This window comes from Pseudomicrostroma glucosiphilum, assembly GCF_003144135.1.
Source record: "Pseudomicrostroma glucosiphilum strain MCA 4718 unplaced genomic scaffold BCV69scaffold_2, whole genome shotgun sequence".
Taxonomy (NCBI): Eukaryota; Fungi; Basidiomycota; class Exobasidiomycetes; order Microstromatales; family Microstromataceae; genus Microstroma; species Microstroma glucosiphilum.
In genome coordinates this window covers 1272312-1297614 of record NW_020289914.1, presented here as the reverse complement: position 1 = coordinate 1297614, position 25303 = coordinate 1272312, and the positions used below count along the sequence as shown (strand labels likewise).

Sequence of the window (25303 nt, the reverse complement as noted above, 5' to 3'; positions counted from 1 at the left end):
ATACTGCCTCTATGGCTCCTCAGAACTCCTGGATGAACGGTGCTGCAGAAGCTTCTGTCCCTGCGATGCCCCAGGGCTTCTGGACGATCGGTGCCGCCCCCAACGTCGACGGTACCCTCCAGGTAGCCAATGCCGCGCCATCCGTGGCCGGAGTAGCCCAAGCACCCGCTCATACCCACATCAACTGGAACGCCATGCCCCAGCTCGGCCAGAACGCTGGGATCAACAGTGTCGTCCCCAACGTGAACGGTAACGTCCAGGTAGCCAATGCCGCGCCATCCGTGGCCGGAGTAGCCCAAGCACCCGCTCATACCCACATCAACTGGAACGCCATGCTCCAGCTCGGCCAGAACGCTGGGATCAACGGTGCCGCCTTGGAGACGAGCAACAACTTCCAGCCAGCCAATCTTGGGCTACCCTTGAACGCACAGTCGTGCCATCAGGTGGATGCCATGCTCGCAAACCACCGGACTTCTGGGCGTGAGGCCGTTGGCCCTGAGGCACAGCCCAACCAGCTTCCTAGCAGCCTGTCCGCAGCTACCAACGCAGCTTTCGACCGGTGCCCTACACTCAATCCTTCAGCACCCAGTCAGAAGACCCGCAACTCCAGTGCCAATGTTAACGCCTTCGTGTCCATCTTTGCTCAGAATGGCAACAGTGTCTCGTTGAGGCAGAGCCCGAACATGGACATTCCAGAAAGTGCTCCCGCCGCCTTGGATCGAATCGCTGAACAGATTCCAGCCGACCAACAAGCTCTCATTGCTGCCTTGTACAGAGAATTTGCGGCTGCCAACCCTGTGCTTGAGGGCCCCGCAGCGGTGGACGGTGCTTCCGATGCCGTGAACCCGGCACCTGTCAGCGTATCCCCAAATAGCGGCAGTGCCACCACTGGCAACACCACTCCCCCCTTAGCAGGTGCTCAGGGCCAGAATGGTGCACAGCCTGCACAGGGCCAAAAACGTGCCAAGAAGACCTCCAGCCAAGCACAGAAGGACAAGAAAAAGCCTGCCACAAAGGCCTCTGCATCCAAGAAGAGCCGTATCGCCTGTTTCAACTGCAAGCGCCGCAAGACCAAGTGCGATGAGGGCCAGCCTAGTTGCTCCTGCTGCGTAAAAGCTGGAATCGAGTGCACTTACGCTGGAATTGTTCGAAAGCGTGGCCGCGCCAAGAAGTCCATCCTCGACGACATGAAGATTTGCCACAAGGAGATCGCTGAGCTGGCAGGCAAAGAGGAGGAGCCCAGCTACTGGCAAAGCCTCAAAGAAGCCCAGGAGAAACTCGCAGAGCTGAAGAAGGAGCTTGAAAACAGTACAGGCAGCGAGCCTGCACCCTCTCCCGCCCCCGAATCTCAGGAGGGCGAGGGCAAGGGCAAGAAGAAGGCCTAAGTGCCCACCTGAGTCCGGGCATGGTGTGGACTTCGAAGACGTCTGCCACTGGCCCTCGTGGATCGTATGCTGCTTTCGAATCGTGGCCGTGTTCCCGATGTCAGATGTGCTGCATCTCTTCCGTAGTCGTGTCCAGTGTACAGCCAGTTTCGTCTATGCTCCCATCCAGCTTCGTCTATGCCCTCATCCACCTTGTTTTATGCCCCTCATGTTGTTTCGTACCTCATCACTCCTGCGCTCTGAAGTCATCGCAGCGAGCCTTAGACTTGTTTTACTTGTAACATTAGTACTCTCTAGATCCATTGTTTCACTTGTAACGTTAGTACTCTCTAGATCCATTGCTTCAGCATGGACAGCCATCTATCAATATGACAAAATATCCAACCATTAATGGATTGAACGGTGTGCCATAGAGCATTAGGCGAGGAGTGTGTGGATTGAGGAGGTGCGCCCTGGTGTTTCATGGGGACTTGTCCCTGGAAGAAGCGGTACCTCGGAGCTCCCTCTGCCGGCGTAGCTCCTCGCGATGTTGATCCTCGAAGGCCTTCTCGCCTCGAAGCTGTAGCTCGACAAGCTCCAGTTTAGCACGCATCGTCGGTGCCTGTTCGATCTCTTCGAAGAGGTCTTCCACAGGCTTAACTGCATTCTTGGCAGTAGCTGATGTGACATCGATTGGGACGTGGGTGGCGGGGCGAAGGATATGGGGCCAGTTCGAGGAGTGACTTGCTCCTTCAGGCGATTCCAGGAAAGATTGGTCCCCGACAGGTGCTGCGAAAGGGTCTTCTTTGTCCGCCGGCTCTGGGAAGATGCCACCGAGGCGTGCCCGCATGAAGTTGCCTACGCTCTCGAACAGTGCAAAAGATTTTGGAGCCATATCATGGAGTCGATCTGTGAGGTCGTACATCTGTTTTGAAGTGTGCGTCGTCAGCCTAAGGTGTGCACGTCTCCACGCTGCGCAGGAACTCACATCTTCCACTTTCCACACTCGCCGAGCCACTTCGACGACAGCGACACTCGTCACGCCGACCAAGGCGGTAGCAATAGTGAAAGCCTTGATGGCGGTGACAGCTGGAGGTTCTTCAAACGTGTAGCCTCTTTGGCCCCCTGCGACTCCTGCGGGTGATGCTGAAAAACCTCCGCGGGGCGAGCTCGCAGCGCCTGCACCACGGCGTGACAGTGCTGAGGGAGCTGATGAGCCCGTAGCCCCCCAGTCGAAGCCAGAAGCCGTTCCCCTTGACGACGATGTAGAAGATGAGTTCAAAGCTGGCTGTGCTCTGCTCAGCGCCGAAGGCGTGTTTGTCGCAGCATGCCGAGTCGCAGCATGATTCTTCGCAGCCATCTCTGCGGCTTCCTTGAGTTCCGCTTTGCGGCCAGCTCTGACGCCATAGAGTGCAGCTCCTGTGAAGCCGATCAGGAAGATGGTAGCTGCGACTGGTACGATGGGTATCCTAGACCTGAATAAGGTTGGTGTGATTGGGTCCCGCCGCTCAGTAGTGTCCGAGGTGGCGGAGGCATCCTCACGAGGAGGACTGGAGGCAGACTGGATGACCTGCTTTGTACGCGTCCATGGCAGCGTATCACCCAGAGCCATCAATGATCTTGCATCCGTATGAGAATGCGCTGATGATACCGACTGAGCTCGGAATCGTCTGGGATGATGAAGTGAGGCACTGCCGATGACTGCTACGAGGCAACAGCCTTCACCCACTTTTTTGCAAATACGGACAGACGCCCTCGTCTTCAAAGTCCGACAAAAGGTCAGTGCACAGCAACACTCGCTTGGCAACAACAGCTTGCCTACCAACGTCCTACCAGAACCAACACGCCAGCATACGCTACCAGGTCCACAGCAGCAGTCAGACGGGAGCAGGGATGCTGAAGGTGCTGATATCGCCACCACTGCCATCATCATGAATGGTCTTCACGATAGCGACGACGGCCTGGCCGAGCTCGAGCTGCTGGCCTCGAACCAGAAGAAGCTCAATGCCCTTACCACTCGCATGACTTCCATTCTCTCCGGCTTCGATCGTCGCCTCGCCAGCCTAGAGGGTACATTGCTACCTATCCACCACAGAACTCAAGCTCTGCAGAGAGTGGAGAAGAACGTCGATGCTACCTTGGAGGCGCTAAAGCATACGCTGGGCCACTTCGATGTGGTGGAAGAGGAAGAGCCCAGGATCTTACAAGGGTGAGTCGAAGAGAGACGCTTTCCCGTCCACGATAGCATAGCAATTGAGCCCCATCACTACTCCATCTTTGCCATCAGACCTAGTGGAAATAATCTATACCCGTACTTTGACACCATAGACCGCGTGGTAAGAGGGCTCGAGTACCTCAAGAAGAGTGACCTCAAGAGTCAAGAGGCCATTATGATGAAGATGGTGAGCAAGCATGGGCCATGTATCCTGCCACTCCCCGTCATCGCAATATCTGACTAGAGCAGCCAGCTCTCCTCCATTCCCTCAGCACGAGCTCGTTGAGATAGGCGCCAGGAATCTCACTACAATCATGAGCGATTGGGTCACTGCAGAGTCTATTGCGATCGACCCCAATGAATATGTACCACGTCGTGAGTGAGAAGCAGCATGACTCAAAGAACCACAGAAGAGGCGCATGAATTCACTGACAAACAAGATGCATTCCTCAGGCCTGCCACTCCCTATTCTCTCCGGCTCGGTGTTGGAAGCAACCATCCCGATCCTTTCCTACCAGAAATCCCTCCCTGCAAATCCATCGAACGGCTATGCTCCTTTCCTGGCTTCGCTGGCAGCTTACTCGGACGTAAGAGGGCTCTACCTCGGAGAGTCCATTGCTGCGCTCGGACAAGGTCTCATCGACTTCACAAATCATCGAGTCAGCAGCCGCATGGGCGGTGGGGGAATGGCGACTGCCAGTTATGGCGAAGAGGAAGACAACACCTACCACCGAGGTGCGAGCGGTGCTAGGGAGTGGATCAAAGCCATTCTCGATCTTGCAGAAAATGAGCATGTGATCTTGTCGAACATGCTCCGGTCTCTCAATCCACCCTCGTCAAATTCTACCATTGCATCGACATTCTCTCGACTTATCCATCCCATCTTGCGGCACTTCAGCACCACCATGAGCACCATTCACGCTCTCATCAAGCAAGATCTATCTTCTCAAATGATCTTCATCTTCGACCTCATCGCCACGCTGTCAGAGCTGGCCATGAGATGGAATGGCGTCATTGTCAATCCTGCCGGCAAGGCAAACGAAGAGAGCGGTGGCATGGAAGGGGGTGCTCACGCTTTGCAGGACCAGCTGCAGGCTTTGAGGAGTACCGCTGTCAACATCTTTCCCGTGTTCCTCAACGACCTCAAGGGCATTCCCAAGCAGAGAGAAAATGAGGTGCCAAGCGTGGGAATCAACGAGATTACCTACATGGGCCTCAGCTTCATGAAGGAAGCATGCGAGTACGCGGATACCATTGCCCCTCTACTAGCTACTCTCGGAGCTGGCAACTGGATCATGAGCGGAAGCATGGCCAACACAACAGCGCAATCGGCTGGCATGAGCGAACCTAGTGTCATGTTCTCTCAGTTTATCTGCGACACACTCTCAACGACTATCGCAGCACTAGATGGTAAGTAGTGAGAGGTATTCATGTGGCATTGCAATAGGGCGCACAGTGGGTACTGAGGCGATGGCTCCGATCTTTTCTCCTTGTAGCACGATCGAAAGCCATCAGACAACCTTCCACGGCGTCCATGTTCCTGATGAAGTGAGTCTACTTCCTTCCTTCAGAGAGACCCCGATTGGCTACTGATCAGCTCACGCTCCTCGCCCCTTCCCGGTCCCCAGCAACGTCGGCCACCTGCAGCGTGAGGTGGGAGCAGCCCCTCTGCTGCAAGCATACCTGAGCCAGCCCGGCTCTGACATCCTGAAAGGCGGTATGAGACAAGCACGTGCCAAATACCTCGATGCCTGGCAAGGGGTAGTGTCGGCGTTGATGGACGACGTTGCTGGTCTCCACAGCAAGCCCGTCACATCCAAGCTCGGAGGTGGAGTGCTGGGAGGCAACGATCGAGCCCAGAAGGAGGACGTGAAGCAGCGCTTCACTCGCTTCTTTGAGGGGCTGGACGACCTTGAACGACTACACATGGCTTTCCCGCTCAGTCGGAATGACAGTGAGCTGAGGGAAAACCTTAAGAAGGAGGTCTTGAGGTGAGTGATTCCAGAAGTCTGAAGAACCTGATTTGCTCCCAGCTTCGGCTTGAGAGATAGCTGACCGTATCCACGATTTTCTCATCAGACTGGTCATGCCACTCTACACTCGCTTCGTTGCCAAGCACACTGCCAGCAACTTCTCAAGCAATCCCGGCAAGTATATTCGTCCAGAGGCGGAAGTGGAAGAGCGCTTGAGCCGGATGTTCTCTTAGAGGCGTGTATGTGTGCTTGTTGCTGCATCTATCCTTGCCTTGCTCGGTCCTCAATGCAAGCTCTCCTTTCTCCTTCCTGCAACTCTGTACTCGCCACTCCCGTCGCCCCTCTGACTGCCCGGGCCTAGTGGTCCTCCATCTCCATACAATGCGTCGAAAGCAGCCTGGAGCGTCTCCATGTCCAGGTCTTCCAGCCTGATGTCCTCATTGTCCGACGAAGGGGAAGGTGCGGAGGGATGCACGACCATCCCTCCCGGTGCGTCCTTGTTGTGAGAGAAGGAAGAGGAAGAGGAGCCAAAACGTCGTCCTAGAGAAGCAGGTGCTCCCAAGATTCCTTGTCCCTTTGTATATAGCCTGAAGACGTGGTAGAGCGTGAGGAGGAGCGTCGTCACGAGTAGCAGCGCTAGCAGACGCTTCAGCCTGCCTGGCTCCGAGTCTACAACAGTGGCTGCCTTGCCGGACTTGCCACGGGGACGAGGTGAGGCTTTGCTCTTGGCCTTGTCTGTGCTACGAACGTTGGAGGTAGTGCTGCGCTTGGGAGCTGGAGTGGGGGAAGACAGGACCTCCTCCGAGCCAGAGCCTGAGGCAGAGAGGGAGTCTGAACCTGTGTCGCCGCCGAGGGCTCGTCTGCTTCTGAGTCGGTTGCTACGAGAAGGCATGTTGGGAAGTTGGGCTAGCTAAGTCTGAGATACACAGGTGCAGTGGTTGTGAGGAGGCAATGTCTACTGTACTCATCAAAGTGTTGGTCTCCCCCGTCCGCTCTTTTCTGGTCACCTTCCACGACGACACTGCAGCTTGCTCCTTCCTCCCTCCGCGGAACTGGCCAACTCGAGAGATCGGATCGGAAGAGGCGGATGCGGAAAGCCTTGGCCGCCGCCACCTCCACCTCACTTGCGAATGATGTCAAGCGACACCAAGTCTCACGCACTGCGAGGAACATATGAAGGGTCTTAGGGCCGGAGGTAAGGATCCGCACCTTCCTTTCCATCCGTATCATCAACAACGAACCGCACATCTCTCATCTACGCTAATTTACAATAATCAATATGGTCAACATCCCAAAGGAGCACAAGGCCGCCGTCTGCGAGGGCGCCGGTAAGGGCCTCGTCGTCAAGATGGTCCCCACTCCCAAGCCCGAGTCCAACCAGGTTCTGATCAAGGTGTAAGTGTGTCCATGCCCTCTTACTGCAGTTGTCCGCCTGCCGTATCTGACTCGATCATGGTGTGCTTCTTCCCTCCCACCTCATCCAGTCTGGCTTCTTCGCTCTGCTTCTCAGATGGTCAGTACGCCTTGCACGACCGTTCACAACTGCAGCGTCGATGCTGACTTTCCCTCTGTTCCAACTTGACAACAAATAGAATTCGCCGTCGACCACGGAGCCATGGGCGTCAAGTTCCCTCTCACTCCCGGTCACGAAGTCGTCGGCCGTATCGTCCAGAAGGGTTCCGGCGTCTCCGACGAGTTCAAGGAGGGTCTCCTCGTCGGTCTAGGCTGGAACGGTGGATACTGCCAGCAGTGTGAGGCTTGCCGCAAGGGAGAATTCTACGGTTGCAACAATGGACTGGTCACTGGATTCCACACCGAAGGTGGACACCAGGAGTACCTCACTGCTAGGTGGGAGGCTGTCGTGAAGCTGCCCGAGAACAGCGGACTGTCCCCTGCTGAGATGGCTCCTCTTCTCTGCGCCGGTATCACCGTCAATGATGGACTTAATGCCACTGGTGCCAAGCCTGGTGACGTCGTCATCGTCCAAGGTCTTGGAGGTCTGGGTCACTTGGGTATCCAGTTCGCGCGCAAAGCTGGCTACCACGTTGTAGCCATGTCTGGCGGTGACTCCAAGAAGGACCTCGCTCTGAAGCTCGGAGCCCACGACTTCTTCAATGCCAAGCAAGGCGAGGAGTTCAAGAAGAAGTACGGAGGAGCAAAGGCAGCCGTCGCTACGGCTCCTTCCTCTGCCGCCATCTCCAGCCTGCTTCCCTTGCTTGCACGCAATGGAGTGATGACCGTCGTGGGTATCCCACCCGATGGTAAGAACCTCGAATTCGCCCCTATGCAGCTCGTCTCCAACAGGTGCACCGTCAAGGGTATCACCTGTGGCTGCTCCATCAACAATGAGGAGCTCGTCGACTTTGCTGTCCTGGGCGACAACAAGGTCCGGTCCATGGTCAACATCAAGAAGCTCGATGATGCCGATGCCGTTTACAAGGACACTGCTCAGGGTAACCCAAGGTTCAGGAACGTCTTTGTTTTTGACGAGTAGAGTAGAGTAAAGTGTGAAGGAGGGAAAAGGAATTGTACTATTTACTTTCGTCGCCGATACAAATACATTTGATGTAGTTTCTGAAGCTCCGCGTCTGATTGTCAGATCTACAGCGTACACGACACCAAGCTGATGCTACTCGCTCGGTCCTCTAAGCTCCCTTGTCGTTTTCACTGGTCACTTGTGGCCGACATCGATGACGATGGGGAACGGGCACAATTCCGACGACGGCAGCGCGGGAACATGGTCCCTCTGCTCATCAACGAAGCGCAGCATCTGTTCCAGGAATTCAACGAGCTGCTCTTCCACTTGTGCGTCTGCGTCTACGTTCCCAGCTGGATCAAGCTCAACTCCCCCACCTGCTCTGACTGAGCTCCTTCTCCTCGTCTTGATCAGCTGGAAGGAGATCCTCCATGTCTCGAATGGCTCGCCGTGTTCCTCTGCAGATTTGAAAGAGCCCAGATCGGGCACAATGGGTAGGGAGGTGGAGGCCTCGCTATGAGGAGCACCGCTGGGATGTTCTACGCTTGGTCCGCCGATCCCGCTTGCGAAGGCCTGCGCAAGCCAGCCGTACCGATAAGCGCCTCCAGCTTCCGTCCGTTGCTGGGAAGGGCCTGCAGGTCCTGTGGACAAGGCTGCTGGGTCGTAGAGCGATACGACGAGCTCTGTACTTGAAGCCGCTGCGCCGCTGAGCACCCTCTTGACCATCTCATCCGCCTTGCTCCTCACGACCTGCACCACTCCCTTTTCGGGTACCACTGGGAACTCGGTGGTTAGGTAGAGGACACTGGCTGGTTTGAGAGTGCCATAGACGCGGTGGAAGAGGATGGAGTGGAGGACGAGGATCACTGCTTGACGAAGCTGCGAAGCGGTGCTGGTGCGAATGGGACTGGGAAGGTGGAAGGTCGTGGGTGCACTTGGCGGCATACCTCCGGAGGTCATGATGGTTAAGCCGGGGCGGGGGTGGAGGGTGTCGGCGAGGCAGGTGGATGGCCGAGTAATGCCGGCTGAGTCTTGCGTTGCTCAGCACATCTTGGATGCTTCGAGAAGGCTGAGATGCTTCTAGCTACTGCTACGACTCGCTTGCGGGTGTTGGGCAGTGGGTGGTATAGGCCCCGCTGGGTATGGTGTGCTTGCCAATCGCGATGCGTCTAGGGATCTTGCCTATCTCCGGGATTAGACTCGACGCTTGAGCCAGCCAGCCAGCCAGCAGCAAAGGCCGGGGGAGAGGCAGCGGGGGGCTGCGCGGCGTGGCGTGGCGTGGCTGGAGCTGAGCTCTGCTTGTCATTCTGGCGTGCGGGTAGAGAGTGGAGTCGAGCCAAGAGCAGTAGATCCTTCCTTTTGGCCAAACACTTCCCCTTTCCACTTCGACTACTATATATGTCCCTCAGACTCGCCACACAACAGACACTTCGTCGTACTTTTGCACACCCATCCCAAATCCCTCGCCACTTCCACAGCACACCTCTCATCATGGGCGTTACCGAGATCCAGTCCCTTGCGCAGTTCAAGGAGATCATCAACAGCGACAAGCCCTCCGTAATCGACTTTTGGGCTACATGGTGTGGACCATGCAAGATGATCTCGCCCATCTTTGAGAAGATTTCCGCTACTCCCGCTGGAGAGAAGATTGGATTCTACAAGGTGGACGTGGACGCTCAGGAGGAGATTACTCAGGAGGTGGGAGTAAAGGCCATGCCTACCTTTGCCTTCTTCAAGAATGGAGAGAAGATTGACACCGTCGTTGGCGCTGACCCTGGCAAGCTGCAGGTGAGTACAAAAGAAGAGGTTGAGCAAAGATAAGATTGAGTGGCCTCACTGCCCTCGTCAAGCCCTTGGCAGCACATTCGGCAGACGGACTTCGTACTGACACAAACTTCCTCCATCCCTTCCACCACCCTCTTGCAGAGCACCATCTCCAAGTACGACGTTTAGAGTTCCCGACCATCTGATCGCAGCTCCCCGACATGTACCTCACTCATGCGTAGCTACTTGCTAGCTATTCTTAATCAATCAACACTATACAAGCCAACATGATGATGTATTTGTGGTCGGAGGACAGCCAATTGACCCCAATCAGCCAGACTTGACGCTGGTGCAAATGGCGTGTACATATCGCCAGCCCTCACTGACCAAGGCAAAGAAGGGCGGGCAGGTCAAAGCCAGCGATCCTTGTCTACTTGTCCCGAGAAGAGAAGGTGATGCACTTGCCACGCCATGTCCGGTTATGTACCATTCTCTGCGTCACACCCTCCGGCCCGCGTATGACCTGGCCCTGGCCACATTGTGTGACGTGCTCTCTTCGAAATTCCCGGGTGTTACTTCTGCGTCTCTGTGGCCATGAGAAGCGATCGTCTGCGAGGATCCCAGTGACTTTTTCCCGAAGTCGTATGCGGCAGCGAGCAGAGGTGGAGAGGAGCCACTTTTTCGCTTTGATCAGGCGGAGCGTGGATTTTGGAGTCACCACCACCACCCAGGCCTCACTTCTTCCCGTTGCTGTACATCGGCAACTTTGACTCCTCGCCACAAGTTATCTCCTCCTTTTCCCTTGTTTCCTTACACACTTTCTCATCATGGATCATCCCACCACTGCTCCTACGCTCGACATCTCGCGCCGAGCGCAGACGCTCAACCTGGGCGCAGGCCCCTCGTCTCTGCCCACCTCTGTACTGGTGCAGTCGGCGCAGGACATCGTCGACTACTCTGGTACAGGCATGGGTCTCATCGAGCTCTCCCACCGCTCTGGCACCTTCAAGACGGTCATTGAGACTGCTGAGGCCAACTTGCGAAAGCTACTCGATGTGCCCGAGGACTACGCTGTAATCTTCACCCAGGGGGGAGGAACAGAGCAGTTCTCTGCCACTGCCCTGAACCTGCTCGGCTACCATGCTGCCACGAATCCTGGCTACTTTCAAGAGTCGGGAGGTAGAGGACCGCCCATTGATTACGCCATCACTGGAAGCTGGTCTAACAAGGCTTGCCAAGAGGCGACCAGGCTAGGATTCAATGCCCACCCTGTCCTCGATGCCAGAAAGGTTCCTGGGGCCAATGGCAAGTTTGGCTCGATTCCTCCCGTATCTGAATGGAATCTGAGCGACCCAGCACAAAAGCCAGCGATGCTCTACTACTGTGACAATGAGACGGTCGACGGAGTGGAATTCCCTTCGCCAGGATTCCCCGTTGAATCCCTTCCAGAGGCGTACCGCTCTACCGTACCCCTCGTAGCCGACTGTTCCTCCAACATCCTCTCGCGGCCCATCGACATCCGTGCCCATTCCATCGTCTTCTTTGGAGCTCAGAAGAATGTAGGACCACCAGGAGTAACCGTTGTGATCCTGCGTCGCTCGCTAGTGGAGGTTCACCCAGACCAAGGTGTCCCGCACGGTGGACCTCGGATTCCAACAACGCTCGTGTACAAGAATCTAGTGGACAATGGCAGTCTCTACAATACTCCGCCCATGTTCTCCATTCACGTCTCGGGTCTGGTCTTTGCCAAGCTACTGCAAGAGCAAGGAGGTGTGCAGGGAGCAGCAGAGAGGAGTAGGCTTAAGGCACAGAGGATCTATAAGCTCCTGGACGACTCGAGGGGATTCTACCTGCCCACGGTCAAGCAGCCCAATGCTCGATCTCGTATGAATGTCACATTCCGCATCGCCAGCACTGGAGCAGCAGCAGCAGCCGGTACCGCTCAAAGTACCACGAGTGCAGGCGAGGCAAAAGTGGAATCTGCCCCTGCACCCGCCTTTGATGAAGCGCTAGAAGAGGCCTTTGTCAAGTTTTGCAAGGCGAATGGAATCGAGCAGGTCAAGGGACATCGTAGTGTTGGTGGAATCAGGACGAGCTTGTATAATGCTGTGAGCGTAGAAGAGACGGAGAGGCTGGCGAGGGTCATGGAGGAGTTTATGGCCAAGACTTTGGCGGGAAAGTAGAGGGAGGGAGAGGGCAGAGTGGGGGGTGGCTCTTTGTAGCGCTTTCTAATGTGGTTAGATGGTCAATCGATGTCATAGACTTCTTCCAGCGAGCGAGACTCTGCTCATGCACAGCTGCACGCTCATCTCAGCTCTCACGCTCTCAAATTTGTGGTGACTTTGCATTTTCTATATGTCGTGATCCAGAAGTCTGAAAAGTGTGTTGCACAGGCATTTTGCAGAAGACTTTGCTCACAGCGATGGGAAGGCCGTGTTCATCATCTTGAGAGAGACCTCGACACCCAGGAAAGTGGCAGCATTGGCAGGGAAGGCTCGTGCCATTGCCTAGATGGAGAGAAGAAAGCGATGCGAGATCGGGTCAGTAATGCTCCCTACCCCACCCACTGAGACCCTTGGTTGGGCCTCCATTCCTCTTACCCCGTCTTTGTCTACTCACTGGTCCGAATCCCTTGAACAAAGCTCCAACACCATCCTTTGCAACGAGCTTCCTAGCGCAGTCCAAGAAGCCCGAGTAAGTTCCCTGCGGAGCTCCCTGCAGACGACTCTTGACGACATCGGGTGGAATAGCAATTCCCCACATTGCCATACCCGCTGTTCCACCTGCAATCATGACATTGAGTAAATTCAGCTCTTGAGCATCAGCACCCTTTGGGGCTAGAGCACGCTTAATTGCCTCATAAGAGCAGAAGTAGGCGGCACTTCCTGGTCCGTCTCGCGCTAGAGTTGCACCTGTACCACGGAAGATGGAGCGAAGACCACCCTCCTTGTAGAGCTGGCGGACCACGTCTACAGGACCGTTGTAGGTTGGGCCGGTACCTCCGCTTTGGCCTTGCAGCTGTGAAGAAAGGGTATGGAGAAGGAACAGTGTCAGCTCGAAGCAAAGGCAGCATTCCTCCCTACGAGATGGCAGCATTGTGCGACACTCACTTGCAGCAACACCTTGACTCGCTCAGCGGGTCCAGCAACGAGCGTGGTGGGAATCGCCGAGAAGAATCCGGCAAAGGCCAGCTCGCTATACGAGAGCTTAGGGTCCTTTCTATCCGGCGTCAGCCCATAGACGATCTTCTTTCCCGTGTCGTACGACCAGAATGAAATGGCAAAGATGGGTGTAACTCCCACCAGTGGTGGGCCCATACCTCTGTACATCCCCCTAACACCATCAGCTTGGAGCGTCTTTCTCACCACGTCCAATCCACCAGTGTAAGTGCCATCTGCAGCCGTCTGCAAACGTGTCTTGGTAAGATCAAAGGGATGACCGACTAGAACGGCGGAAACTCCACCGAAACCTCCCGAAAGGAAAGACTTGAGGGCAGAAGTGGCTTGTTTCTTTTCCTCGAATTGCTCATCGGTGATGGCTGCTGATGTTTGGTCGTCGGCCATGGTTGCAGTGGGAGGTAGGCCGGTGCTAAAGGAGGGTAGGTCTTGGTCGGCTTGCTGTTGCTTTCAGGCTAAGCTGGCTGACTTGGGTACAATGTCTCTGCAGACCTGTATGGGTGTTTGATGGTAAGTGAAGACAAGAGGGAAACCTTGGACGAAGCGGAGGAAGGAAAGAGTGACGTCTGGACTTAACCGAGCCGAGGCGACTCGCTCAGTGCACCCACCATCTCCGGCTCTTGGCCTTCTCGCGCGTGATCGCCGGCTGCCCCGCCGGCCCGCATGCAAAGCAAAGCAACCGGCTCAAGCGGGGCCAAGGTTCTTCCCTTGACCAACCGGGTCCCGTGAAGATTCCGGGCGCACACACACACACGCAGCGCACACACCTCCACGCACACCTACGACAACAAGGAACGGACATGGAAAGAGATGCCAACGCAGAACAGGCAGAAGGACTATAGTACAGGCAGCTACACCAATCTTGCCGCCCTGACTACAACAAAACCAACACTCGCTCAGCAGCAGCCTGCCATCTAGAGCTGAGCCTTGATCGCATCTGCCAGCTCGTTCGCGGAAGCGGCCCAGTCGACAGGGGTGGCCTTGGTGACCGTGTAGCGCACCCTGGTCATATCGTTGAAGCTGTCCTGCTTGGCTCGGATGTTGAACATGAACATCTTGTTCGTCGCCTTGTGCAGCACAGAAGCAAATTCCGTCTCACTCTCCGCCTTGATCTTCTCCAGCTCAGTGGCAGTCATACCGATGAGCAGCTCGCCAATGTCGTTGAAGCCGCTCAGCCACATTGCATCGGTGTGGTCAGAGACGTTGGCTGCAAGAATGTACCGGTACTCTGGGGCAGGATATGTGGCGTCGCACTTCTCACACCTCCACGAACCATCGTCCTCCTGTTGCACCTTCTTGTTGCAATTTTGGCTTGGGCAAGCAGGGTAGGACAGATTCTCCTGCTTGATGTAGACGACTGTTGCACGCATGTTGAAATAGTCGGGCTTCTCGCCCGACATACCCAGGCCTTCTTCCTTTGCCTGGGCGATCGTCCTCCTCTCAGACATGTTGGATCCAGCATTTCCTCCTCCAGCACCCAGACCTCCAAGTCCAGAGCCGGCAAAAGTCTTGAAGTTGCCAGCAGCACCAGCGCCTTCATTGTCGTACCAGCCACGTAGTCCGTGAGCCTCTGGGATGTCGGGGTTGATCATCATGGTCGACGACGAGAACATCGAGAGCGATCGGCCACCAAAGTCGCTGACCTTGACACCCTTAAAAGCGATGATGGGCTTGTCGAGAGAAGCATCGAACGTCTCGGCTGTCTTGCCCCAAAGTGTCAGCTTGACACTCATGCCACTTTGGTCTGCCATGTTCAACTCGCGCTTGGTAATAGGCTTCTGCGACGCTTTTGAGATGATCTCATTCGACTCGCCAATCGAGTCGACCACTCCAATGACATCGCAAGTCTGGTTAGGCTCCACTCCGTCGAGCTGGTCGATGGGCACAAATGTGTACTTGACTTCCGGCACGTCGGTGGCATCGAGACACTCCTCGATCTCGGTGCTGTTCTCGAAAGCGATTTCGTACTCGTTGTTGAGGTTGCTGAACTGCTTCTTCGCAATGTTGACGCGGGCCTTCGAAATGTAGAAGACCTTGTTCTCCTGCAGGAGATGGTAGAACTTATCCACTGCATCGTTGAAGCCGGTTGCCTTGATCTCCCCAGACTCATCGAGGAGGTTGACGGAGAACAGCTTGCCCTCACCTCTCTGATTTGACCAGTGCTTGATATCAGACTTGGAGGTGACTCGAGCCTTGATGGTCCACTTGTTCTGGTATGGGGAGAGACCCTCGATAGGGTAGATAGGAGCTCCGTTGGCCATGCTAGGCCCTCGAGACAGAGGCTTTGTTCCGGCAGGCTTAGCTCCACCCAATGCAGGCTTGCCGTTGCTTGCTCCAGCCTCCGGCTTCGGAGCAGCACCATTGGCGGGCCTAGATGCTGCACCCCCAGCTGCTCCATTTGCTCCCCCATTCTGCTGACTTTGTTCCCAATTCACAGGTGCGCCAATTCTCTCTGTCAAAGGAGGCCCGAGAGAATCGAGGCCAAGCAGGATGAGAATCCTTCGGCCTTGGACGTTGTTGGCTGCGTACTGGTTGATACGGACGACGGAGTTACGGTCAATTGCACCCGTCTCGACGATGTGTTTGAGCTGAGAAGCCAACATCGCTGTAGACGGCACAGATCAACAGCGGAGGGGAGCTTTGACACGATCAGTACAGGTTCGCGCTGAGCACGTCTTTGCGCCACACTCACCCTGGGCAAAATGCACTCCATCACTGAGGATGATTCTGTACCTGTCTCCCGCCTGTGGATTGGTGGCTGCAATCTTCTTGATGCTCAGAATCTGACAGATTGCCTCTTCAGGTGGGACAGACTGCGAAGGATCCGTCGTCCGAGCTGTAGGTCGGGCAACAGCGAGTGATGAGGGTCAGTAACAACGCGAGGTGGGAGAGGGGAGCTGAGCGCTCTACTCCGCCACGCGACTTTGCTTACCCATGAGATCAATACATCCCGTGCTAAGCTCAGTAGTCATGACGGACTGTAGGGTCGAGGACGTTGTGGGTCTACTGTTTGTCAATTGTCCCCTTGTAGGAGCAACGAGGTCGTAAGTGGTGACCGGAAAGGGGAATAGGGGTAGGGATTGATGGTAGGGACACGAGGTGCCAGGCGAAATTGGTGTCACTTTAAGAGACGTGACGCTCTTCCCGCCGCGCGAAGCCGAGGCCCAACTCTGGGCCACAGGCAGCTCACGCCGAGTGGAGAGAGTACGAGCAACGGCTTACTCTCATTATCTCACCCTACCTCACCCACGCTACCCACCACGACAGCTATGAGAAGAAGTGCTGCCATACTACAACCTCTGATCAAGATTACAGGGACAGCAGCAACGCCCTGCCGTCTTTCTGCTGGCATTCGAACACGCCCACCTTCACATGTGGCGTGCCGACCTCACAGCTCACCCTGCCGAGCAATTGGATCTCATGATGCCAGTGCTTCTCGATACCCGGCCTTTGGCCTAACGCATCGCCAGTACTCGACGCTTCCGAATCAGGACCAAGTCATCCAGTCGTTTGCAACCCCTTTTGGAGAGTTTGTGTCCATCATCTCTCGGATTGCTCGCATCATCGTGTTCACTGGCATGGGAATCGCCGTCGTGGGCGTAAGTGCCTTCGAGGGCTCACACATCTACGTAGAGAAGGTGGCTATGAAGGGCGCAACTGATACGAAGACACGACTCGGCACATCCTCTGATGATCCATGGGGCTGGTCGTCCGACTTCGAGGAGGAGGCATGGGGGCCATCGTCTGGCGGGACCGACCCGCGTCTTGGCTTCTTCGGCAGGCATGCTTTGAGAAGCGCATGGATGGCAACGCATTGGGGCTCGGGAGTAGCGCCTTCTCTCATTCTGGCCTCGGATGGCGCTTCTTCTGGAGGCTTCAACCAATCTAGCGGTCCAGCCCCTGCTCTGAACGCCCTTGCAAACGAAAAGAATGACGGGCTTGCTTCGGCAGAGCAATATCTAGCAGCCTGCCTGCAAACAGCCGAAGAAAAGGGGATCAGGTTGCCGGACATTGCTGCCCTCAGAGCGGGTCTCAAGAACGCTCATCAGAGTGGTGCCGATGCTCCTCTGGACCAGACGGCTGTCATCCTCGAGACTCGACTAGCAGCCTGCAGGGAGAGGATAGGAACATACGATACTCTGCCGCTAGCCATTTCAGGCTACGAGCGCCTCTATGACGCTCTTGCTGCCACCGATTCGGCACACGAGGCTGTAGGTCATTCGGGACACCCATCGATTGCCAATAGCAGGCTGGTCCGACTCGCGACGAAGCTCGGTGACCTGAATGCGGAGATTGGCCGTCGGGAGGAGGCAGAGGCCTGGCTGCTCAAAGCAATCACATTGGCAGGTCAAGGCTCCCACACATCAGCGGCCAAGGGCTCGATCTTAGAAGAGGTGGCTGGAGTGGCTGGAGAGGAGCCGGCTTCATCCTCGTCTCACAAAGGATGGTTCTCTGGTTGGGGTCATAGTGCCCCTCTCTCACCATCGCAGGGAGCGCCAGACGCCGCGCCAGACGCTACGCTACCCACCTCTGTCGCCTCCAAGCCTGCTGTCACGCCCACCCCAAGTTTGACCAGGTCCCTCGTCTCCACTTTGCTCTCCATCTCCGGGCTTTACGCCGCACCGCCCTCGCCTGGCCAGACAGACCCTCGGGATGCAACTTGGAGGGCCAATCTCGAACAAGCATTGCGCATACAGGCTTCCGCTCTGCGGTTGATTCGGCTAGAGCTCAGCAGGGTGCAAAGTCAAACTGCTCAGCAAGGCCAGGTGACCGTAGACCCGACGAGCGAGGCCAGTCGCGATTTGCACTCTCTGTGGCTCAAGAACAACGAGGCAATGGTCAGTCTCCACCTTGCCGAAACAATATATGCCCTAAATCGCTCTGGATCTCGCACTGCTGATGCAATGAAGTCTCTCCTGTCAAGGGCCAGCAATGCGGTTAGCGGAGGCGGAGACAACAGCAAGGTCAAGCATGGACAGAGCATCGATTGGCTCTTGGAGGCAGACTCTGCAGCCCAAGTAGTTCAAGCCTCACTCTTGACTCCCAGAGCAGTAAGCGGGAAAGCTGCTGCTGCGCGTAATCGATCCGGCAAGACGAGTGGGCAGGTTTCGGAGCTGTTGCCAGAAGACCTCAAGGAGCAGTGGAAGTCACACCCGCAGCTCAAGATTCCAGCTGAACGGCTCCTCCGAAACTCCGGACGTGTAAGGTCAGAGGCAAAGGGCATGGTAGACGTCTTGATGAGGAAAGTCTAGTGCGGTGATGCGGTGTCTTTGACCGCGATGACATGGGAGAAGGCGTCTGGCCTTGCGTCCGCTTGTGGAAAATTGGCTGTCGTGTCTTCTACTCGATCCAAGTCCCCGTATGGCGAAAATCATTGCTTGAGACCGATCGCGAGCGTGTGGAAATTCAAAATTGATTTGTTTTTCAAGATGCCGAACATCGTCAGCAACATTGCCGGAAGGCAAAGGGAGCTGTCCCGGCGGCAGGGGCCGATCGTGTGCTCGCCTAAGGCCTTTTGGCCGCCCAAGCGTCCGATGACAGCAGGTGGAGACCGGCGAGCACCGTCGGCCAGCTCTCCGAGAGTACAGGGAATTTTCAGCCACGCGGCAATCAAGTCTAAGGGTCTGTGTCTCTTGTCCTGGCGCTTCAGCAGGGCTACCATTCCGCGAGTCTGTGGCGCTTGGGGCCAAGATGCTGTGTTCTGCCTGCGCCCGCTGCTTAGGCGCGAAGCAGGGAAAAACTCGTATCAACTCCGCCGTACCCCGACCCCACATCGCACCGCCCGGCGATGGTGAGGGAGGGCACCTGGGCAGAGGAGCACCCTCGATCACAGTCAGGTGCGTGGAGTCGGGTGCAGAGAGACCGACGCACCACTACCTCATGGGTCAAGGGCGGAGCGCCTTCTCACATGCTCGGCAGTGCTGAGCCCTGCCAGGGGGCGAGCGACTGGCTGACATGGTCTGCAGCGAGAGGTGGTGGGAGAGGAGGAGTGGAGGGAGCCCTTGGCCAGGTTCGTTGCCAGGCTCCTCTCGCCGGCATGGCCTCCGTCTCGCTTCCCTCTCGTCTGGGCGCAGATTATCTCCGCCATCTCTCTCCCCACGCGGGAGGAGGAGCTTCAGCAATCGGAGCAGGCGGCGCCAAGGGCAGGCGACGGATGCAAGCAGGCCGACCCGTCGCAGAGGCAGAAGACCAGACAGGCAGACGATCAGGCCGGCAACTCGGCCAGTCGTCCTACCACCCACCCCTCACCCATAGCCCGCTCCGTTGAAACATCCTTCCATTACACCATCGCCCGTGTCCCTCCTTCTGTCACAGCCTTCCCCACTCATTCAACTGCACACTCCTCCATATTAATCACTCCCGGTGCAGGAGCATACATACCCCCCTGCGTCTCTCGAAGATCACCGGCTGGCAGAAGCTCTTGTCATTACGTATTTCCCTTTCATCCTGGCCTTGCAAGCCATCGTAACTGTTGTTCCTGCCTCTTGTTGTGCACAGCAGCGCCTATCACCAGCCCTAGGTCTCACATACACGTTCGGACCTTGACTCTTCAGCACTCGGCATACAAGCCCCTACACTCTCCCACCCGAACGGCTGATCAGCCAATCAGATGGGCCCGACTACCCTTTTTCCTGCGCTAAGCATATCTGACACCTCCAGGACCAAGGGATCCGAAATACAACAAGCTACTACCGGGCCACTACATCAACGACGAACTTCTCGCGACGCTCTAGCTTCTGCATCACAGGCATCATCATCTGGCAGTGCATTCGACGCCGACCATATGATGAAAGAGCCAGTCACGACGACTGCTCTGCCGGGCGACAATGCCGCTGCAATGGGTTCTCGTAGTCGTACACGGTCAGGAGCTTCGACAGCTGGACCCAGCCTACTTGCTCGAGAGCAAGCTCACATGCTCAGATCTATCAGCCACCTCGGCAAAACCCAGACTACTCCACCGGTTACCGTCCCTATCGAGGAAGACCATACCGAATTCATGGCACGGGCCGGACTTTCGACGGCACATGTCATCCCTCCTCCTATCACAGTCCCACCACCTTCCTACGAAGGGACCACTCCTCCCTCCGCTTCGCCGACCACATCAGGACCAAGCTCTCCACGCATGTCCTTCTCCCAGATTCGATCCAGGTCCAAACCGACGGGATTACTGGCAGAGGGGGCGAGTCCGGCCGTCGAAGTACCTTCAAGTAGCCCTCAGTCTTCTAGACAACCTTCTTCTCGAGCCATTCGCGGCGCAGCCGTTGGCTTCTTCGCATCGTCCCGCCGCCAATCAGAATCCGAGAACACTATTAGTTCTGGTCATGCATTGAAGCCAGGATCCTCTTCAACGTTCACGTCACCTCAGCATAAGACCTCTTCACCACAGCTCGGCCGACTAGCGTCTGCTCTCAAGTCAAGAGAGAACCTGCAGCCGACATCATCCACAGCATCTCCAAGCCTGAAGGCAAGCAGACCCAGTGACGCTGGCACCATTGGGGCCGGGGCCTCCGGAACAGGCTGCAATCCGAACCTCACCGCCTCTTTTCGGCGACGAGGATCGGCCCCAGCTCTAGAAGAGCCGAGCAGCTCGAGCCTCTCTCTTGCTCCCCCAAGCATCAATCATCAGAGCAGAAGATCTAACGATCCTGCCATCCCGCTCTATCCCACATCAGGCTCTCATTCAGCACAGCCCGGCTCTGGCTCGGATCTCGCGTCCCAAGCCCGCCTTGCTCAAGGCTCTGCAGGGCAGATGACATCTGGATCATCTCAATCACCGCCCCTGACATCGCTCTCATCCTATGCCTTTCCAACCGCAGGATCACAGCAATCCATGACTCCCGCGGCCTCTACTCTTCCCGAGAGCCCCTCAGCATCGCCTACAGCCTCAGCCCATAAAGAGCTGGCGCCCGAGCCCAGTCCGTATCGGTTTCAGCGCAGTTCCGTATCTACAAGTCCAGACAACATCGGCACCTCGACTTCGAACAGAAGCTCCAGAACTTCGTTTGAAATGTCAAATCGTGCGGCAAATCGGAGGCCGACTGCCGCACAATCTGCAGGCATGGCCCCTGCTCTTCCCGAGCATCCACTCGAGGATGAACGCACAGCAAGCTACACGGGTGCTTCTGCACCTATGTCCTTCAACGTGTCCCGTGACCTCTCTTCTTCGGCTACGTCAATCATGGACAACCCAGGGGAAAGCTACGATTTCAACGCCACCATGAGCTCTTCCTACGCTGACACTGCCTCGACGACGATGTCTCCTTCGAGGTTCAGTAGCGGGCGACCTTCGGTCGACTCACGTCGTGGTAGCCGTAGCAGTGGTCTCAGGCTGGAAAAGCTTAGAAGTTGGGCGAGCCGTTCTAGCCAGAACCTGGGCTTGGACCAGCCATATTCTTCTGCATCTTCCAATACAAGGATGAGCATGGATGTATCGGGCCATCGTGGGCAAGCATATGGTGGAGTGCTTCAACCTGGCACGGCCCCCCGCCTGGATCAGGGCCGCAAGTCGATGAGCATCTTCCGACCATGGGGCGGCAGTGCTGTCGATGCTTCGCAGAGCGAAGAACATAGCTCCGCCCTGGCCAAGCTGAGGAGAAGCAGTTTCATGAGATCAAGGCCCTCAATCTCTCGTGACGTCGACGAAAGCGGTGAGGGATCCAACGACCCAGATGTGCTCGCAGGCGGCAGCTGGATGAAAAAGATCACCGGCAAGAGGGCAAGCAATAAGCGTGCGATGGCCTCTTCGGCTCCCCCTATGCCGGATCACGTCCCATTCAGCACAGCGCAATCGCAGGCCTTTGGACAGACTCGGCCGAGCTCAGAGATGGAAATCCTGGAGGATCCCGAGGTGTCCTTCAGCTCTGCCTTTGGACCCGTGCAGCCTGGCGCCGTTGTGGCTGAAGAACGGACCAAGCAACACGGACCAGAGGAGCAAGTGCCCCACTCAAGTCCCAAGGACCGATTGCAAAGTGCTGCCCTTGCAGCTCACTTCTCTTCGCGACGCAGCACATCAACTGACGAGGCGAGCACTGCATCTGGCAACAGCAGTGCGGCCAACTCTCTTGCGGTCTCTCAACCATCGTCCGCGAGTCTTCACTCTCAACATACAGGCATCACGGCGCCCTCGACTTCGTCGCCTAATGACGTCGCGCTGGCGCCTTTGACTTCGAACACGACGCTCGCAGCCACTCCTGCTTCGAGGGGTGAGAAGGCTTCATCTGGCGGTGAAGCTCTGCAGGCGGAGCAAACGTCTACCCGCCCTCAGACACCTCAGACACCCCTTGCAGGCGACTTCTTCGTCGATGCTCCTGAAGCCCTCACTGTGGCCCACAAACGCAGTGTCGATCAGCTCTCGGTCTTGACGGCCCCCGAAACGCCTTTGCCAGCTTCACCTGCAGCAAATGCCACCTCACAAGCAGTCGCAGCGGTGAGGACCACAGAGTCTTCCCGCTCAGCAACACCTGAAGCTATTGTCACCTCTTCGGACCCACCCCGACGCACTGCAAGGTCCCGACGCTCTTTGTTCCATGTTCCTCGCCTAAATTCCATGCAAGGCATTCCCAGGCGTCAAGGTGGGGACGACAGCGAAGGCGAGGACAATGGTGACAGGCGAGGTAGCTCGGGAGGGGATGGGCGAACTCCCGGAGGCGGAGCAGGTGGTGATCGAAGCGGTGGCAGCAGCGAGGACGAGACTGAAGCCGACAATGGGGAGAGTGAATCCGGCTCAGAGACAGACACCGATACGGAAAGCCACGACGAAGAAGAGACGGATGCAGAGGACTCTAGGACGGAGCGAGAAGGGATGGGCATGCCTGGCAGTTTCTTCACCGCTGCCGCTGACCTGGACATGATGGCCAATGGTGACGCTGCCCCTACCCCTCAGTCTGCTAGCCCGGCAGTGGATCGGTTGAGTCGCCGGCCTGGAGACATCCAGATGCCTCCTGCACCCAAGTTCGTGGCTGGCCCATTGAACTCCTCTCCGTCCACTTCTGGTCGTAATACCCCTTCTGCAAGCAATCCGGCCGAGGGAGTCATTGTTGGTCGTTCCGGGTGGTTCAGCTTCCATCAGACGCCTTTCGAAACGCCCACGCCCGGTCCAGAACAGAACGGCATGGCCGCGAGGACTCCGATGGCCTCACAGGCCTACGAACCCTCCTACTTCAGCCATCGACCCGCCGCTGCTCGAAATGTCGCCTCGAATGTTGCCGATAGCGGAATACCGCCACCTTCTCCTTCTATCATCTCTCGCAGCCGAGCGCCTTCTTCCGCCAGTTCAAGAAGCATGCGACTCGTACCAACGCCTGGCAGAGATATGCCACCTCCTTCTCTGCCGCCAGCGCTTGGTCTGCACCTGAAAGGCAAATCTACTCAAGCCAGCCGTGCCGGATCTGGGTCCGCAGCCTCGTCCCCCTTACAGCCTCAAAGAGCGGGTTCGGCTAATGTTTCGCCTATGCAGCAACAACGACAACGCTTAGCCACTTCACCTATCGCCTCTCCAGCGTCTGGTGACCAGACTGTCCCTGGACCGTATTCGATGTCGGGCTTGCTAGCTCCAGCACCTCATCCCGCTATCGCTGCGTCTCGATCGCCAAGCATGAGGTCGACGCATACCGTGGCTGTATCCCAAGGGCTCGACGGCTCGAGCGCGCAGAAGCAGCCGGCTCATCGTCCTGGACTGTACCAGCAGCAGAGCCGGTCACTGATCAATCTGCCAAGCTCGAACCGTCAAGCTAATGCCAGGGATATCATGACGCCGCTGTCACCTAATCGTCAACAGCCTTTCGCCTCTCACCAGGCAAAGAGTCGACAAGAAGACGACAAAGCAGTCAAGACAGCAGCTCTTGACACCGACTTCGCTTCCAAGCCTCCACCTACTCCAGCCGTCGAGGATGCACCTCATCTCCAGCGTCGACGATCTATGATTGAGATGGCTGCCGTGCCGCCTCCATACGCTATCATCCATAGCCGACCAGAAGGCCCGCAGAAGATCTTCCCTCGCGAGGAGGAAGGCAAGGAGCGTCTACCAAAGTATGGCTGCAGTGTCCACATCGAAGGCTACCTCTCCCGCAAGATGGAGTTCAGTGCGCCTAGAGTCCAGGCCAAGGACCGAGGCTGGTCCAAGAAGTACTTTGTACTCCACGGCACCTGCCTCAAGGTCTACCGCAACGACATGTCGGGCGCTCCTCGCAGCCCGCCAGGAGACATGCAGGGCCAGCACGTCCACCCAGTGCCCATCAACGAGGACGGATCGAATGGAGGTGCAAGCACGACTCCTGGTGCCAACTTGATCGAGGCGATGCAGCACACCCGTCTTCCCTTGGGCTCTCACAACGACTCGCGCAACGGCCTCATCCGCAATTACTCTCTTCAGTCCGCCGAGAGTGGCTTAGCTGCCGACTACCTCAAGCGCCGACACGTGGTGCGCGTGCGAGCCGAGGGGGAGCAATTCCTGATCCAGACCACCAGCGATAAGCACGTCGTGGACTGGATCGAGGCACTGCAGGCCGCTACCAATGTCTCTCTCGACCTGGAGAGCAGGGCGATGCCCAAGTTCATTACGCTACCACGTCGCAGGAGGAGGAGGCCAGCTGCTGCTGCAGGCGCTGCTGGTGCTGCTCCCGGTGCAACAGCCGAGGAGCGCGAAGCGGCCGATCTGGCCGAAGCCCAGCGACGATCATTGGCGGAAGCTGCAGGGAACGGAAGGGCCAGCACCTCGACGGCTGCTACTGGCACTGCTTCGGGAAGAAGCACCTCAGCCCCGCGCAGCACAGAGGGTACGCCCGCTCCTAGTGCTGCTTTTGACGATATGCTGCGCGAGGAGCATGAGGATATGGCAAGGCCCGACCAGCGCGAGTCGGTCGCCTGAGCAAGCGTGCCCGGACAGGAAAGCGGGAAAGCTGGAGAGGGAGAGGGAGGAGGGAGAGGGAAGAGGGAAGAGGAGGCGCGGATGCATATCTATTGGACTCTTTCTGGACCCACAGTATCATTGTCACCCTTTGTCTCCTCGTACCATTTATGATCATCCCTCTGTGCCTCTCTCTCTCTCAGGGCGCATTTCAGTCCAATCACGATATTCTGGACCTTTCCTTTATCTCTGGCCCTCTTTCCCTCTCCCTCCATCTCCTACATGTTCACCTAGTAGCATCGGTCTTGCCTTACTGTAATGTCTAATGAGAATTCTGAGCTATGAACGCGTGCCACAGGGTAGCATAATATTTGGCCAGCACCCAAGCGAGAGTAAGCCAAGACGCAGCGGCCATCACGAGTCACCAATGTAGCGAGTCTCACCCGCTCATCCGCCCTACCGTCCGCCCGCTCCGTCTCTCCTTTGCCCC

At 56.7% G+C, this 25303-nt stretch overlaps 15 protein-coding genes across 15 annotated transcripts in view; 8 read left to right on the top strand and 7 right to left on the bottom strand.

The window, feature by feature from the left end:
* BCV69DRAFT_110537 (hypothetical protein) overlaps nucleotides 1-1788 on the top strand; it is a 2329-nt gene extending 541 nt beyond the window's left edge. The window contains exon 2 of the mRNA XM_025489075.1: nucleotides 4-1788. Coding sequence (XP_025350303.1) covers nucleotides 4-1385 — 1382 coding nt within the window. The 3' untranslated portion in view covers nucleotides 1386-1788. The remainder of the gene's footprint in view (nucleotides 1-3) is intronic.
* A 57-nt stretch (nucleotides 1789-1845) lies between these two features.
* On the bottom strand, nucleotides 1846-2976 carry BCV69DRAFT_297094 (hypothetical protein; the record flags this gene model as incomplete). The annotated part of the gene is made up of 2 exons (XM_025494079.1): nucleotides 1846-2289; nucleotides 2353-2976. 2 exons carry the CDS (start codon nucleotides 2974-2976, stop codon nucleotides 1846-1848), a joined length of 1068 nt encoding a protein of 355 aa, XP_025350302.1.
* A 319-nt stretch (nucleotides 2977-3295) lies between these two features.
* On the top strand, nucleotides 3296-5785 carry BCV69DRAFT_245539 (hypothetical protein; the record flags this gene model as incomplete). The annotated part of the gene is made up of 7 exons (XM_025490159.1): nucleotides 3296-3573; nucleotides 3652-3766; nucleotides 3852-3951; nucleotides 4033-4989; nucleotides 5076-5127; nucleotides 5208-5570; nucleotides 5659-5785. 7 exons carry the CDS (start codon nucleotides 3296-3298, stop codon nucleotides 5783-5785), a joined length of 1992 nt encoding a protein of 663 aa, XP_025350301.1.
* Nucleotides 5786-5835: 50 nt separating this feature from the next.
* Nucleotides 5836-6444, bottom strand: BCV69DRAFT_297092 (hypothetical protein; the record flags this gene model as incomplete). Its single annotated transcript, XM_025494078.1, has 1 exon — nucleotides 5836-6444. The coding sequence occupies one exon, from the start codon at nucleotides 6442-6444 to the stop codon at nucleotides 5836-5838; it is 609 nt and encodes a 202-aa protein (XP_025350300.1).
* Nucleotides 6445-6704: 260 nt separating this feature from the next.
* Nucleotides 6705-8399, top strand: BCV69DRAFT_280756 (GroES-like protein). Its single transcript, XM_025491723.1, has 3 exons — nucleotides 6705-6947; nucleotides 7037-7065; nucleotides 7145-8399. Exons 1-3 carry the CDS (start codon nucleotides 6832-6834, stop codon nucleotides 8044-8046), a joined length of 1047 nt encoding a protein of 348 aa, XP_025350299.1. The 5' UTR covers nucleotides 6705-6831; the 3' UTR covers nucleotides 8047-8399.
* On the bottom strand, nucleotides 8136-9093 carry BCV69DRAFT_110131 (hypothetical protein). The gene has a single exon (XM_025489071.1). The coding sequence runs from the start codon at nucleotides 8986-8988 to the stop codon at nucleotides 8224-8226; it is 765 nt and encodes a 254-aa protein (XP_025350298.1). The 5' UTR covers nucleotides 8989-9093; the 3' UTR covers nucleotides 8136-8223.
* A 15-nt stretch (nucleotides 9094-9108) lies between these two features.
* BCV69DRAFT_280754 (hypothetical protein) lies at nucleotides 9109-9362 on the bottom strand. Its single transcript, XM_025491722.1, has one exon. The coding sequence runs from the start codon at nucleotides 9332-9334 to the stop codon at nucleotides 9119-9121; it is 216 nt and encodes a 71-aa protein (XP_025350297.1). The 5' UTR covers nucleotides 9335-9362; the 3' UTR covers nucleotides 9109-9118.
* Nucleotides 9363-9406: 44 nt separating this feature from the next.
* BCV69DRAFT_280753 (thioredoxin) lies at nucleotides 9407-10302 on the top strand. Its single transcript, XM_025491721.1, has 2 exons — nucleotides 9407-9816; nucleotides 9955-10302. The coding sequence occupies exons 1-2, from the start codon at nucleotides 9520-9522 to the stop codon at nucleotides 9979-9981; spliced, it is 324 nt and encodes a 107-aa protein (XP_025350296.1). The 5' UTR covers nucleotides 9407-9519; the 3' UTR covers nucleotides 9982-10302.
* A 259-nt stretch (nucleotides 10303-10561) lies between these two features.
* BCV69DRAFT_280751 (PLP-dependent transferase) lies at nucleotides 10562-12128 on the top strand. The gene has a single exon (XM_025491720.1). It carries the CDS (start codon nucleotides 10620-10622, stop codon nucleotides 11973-11975), a length of 1356 nt encoding a protein of 451 aa, XP_025350295.1. The 5' UTR covers nucleotides 10562-10619; the 3' UTR covers nucleotides 11976-12128.
* On the bottom strand, nucleotides 12117-13490 carry BCV69DRAFT_310619 (mitochondrial carrier). The gene is made up of 3 exons (XM_025494806.1): nucleotides 12903-13490; nucleotides 12412-12810; nucleotides 12117-12299 (listed from the first exon to the last, which is right to left on the bottom strand). Exons 1-3 carry the CDS (start codon nucleotides 13353-13355, stop codon nucleotides 12207-12209), a joined length of 945 nt encoding a protein of 314 aa, XP_025350294.1. The 5' UTR covers nucleotides 13356-13490; the 3' UTR covers nucleotides 12117-12206.
* A 259-nt stretch (nucleotides 13491-13749) lies between these two features.
* BCV69DRAFT_280749 (replication factor-a protein) lies at nucleotides 13750-16051 on the bottom strand. Its single transcript, XM_025491719.1, has 3 exons — nucleotides 15901-16051; nucleotides 15661-15804; nucleotides 13750-15573 (listed from the first exon to the last, which is right to left on the bottom strand). Exons 1-3 carry the CDS (start codon nucleotides 15938-15940, stop codon nucleotides 13883-13885), a joined length of 1875 nt encoding a protein of 624 aa, XP_025350293.1. The 5' UTR covers nucleotides 15941-16051; the 3' UTR covers nucleotides 13750-13882.
* A 101-nt stretch (nucleotides 16052-16152) lies between these two features.
* On the top strand, nucleotides 16153-18488 carry BCV69DRAFT_110031 (hypothetical protein). Its single transcript, XM_025489070.1, has one exon. The coding sequence runs from the start codon at nucleotides 16238-16240 to the stop codon at nucleotides 18218-18220; it is 1983 nt and encodes a 660-aa protein (XP_025350292.1). The 5' UTR covers nucleotides 16153-16237; the 3' UTR covers nucleotides 18221-18488.
* On the top strand, nucleotides 18489-19407 carry BCV69DRAFT_110030 (hypothetical protein). Its single transcript, XM_025489069.1, has one exon. It carries the CDS (start codon nucleotides 18757-18759, stop codon nucleotides 19234-19236), a length of 480 nt encoding a protein of 159 aa, XP_025350291.1. The 5' UTR covers nucleotides 18489-18756; the 3' UTR covers nucleotides 19237-19407.
* Nucleotides 19408-19578: 171 nt separating this feature from the next.
* Nucleotides 19579-24834, top strand: BCV69DRAFT_297084 (hypothetical protein; the record flags this gene model as incomplete). Its single annotated transcript, XM_025494077.1, has 1 exon — nucleotides 19579-24834. One exon carries the CDS (start codon nucleotides 19579-19581, stop codon nucleotides 24832-24834), a length of 5256 nt encoding a protein of 1751 aa, XP_025350290.1.
* A 269-nt stretch (nucleotides 24835-25103) lies between these two features.
* The window catches only part of BCV69DRAFT_286476 (hypothetical protein), a gene marked incomplete at both ends in the record, with an annotated part of 1872 nt that continues 1672 nt past the window's right edge, over nucleotides 25104-25303 (bottom strand). Inside the window, one exon of the mRNA XM_025493523.1 lies at nucleotides 25104-25152. Within this exon, the coding sequence (XP_025350289.1) occupies nucleotides 25104-25152 (49 nt within the window). The remainder of the gene's footprint in view (nucleotides 25153-25303) is intronic.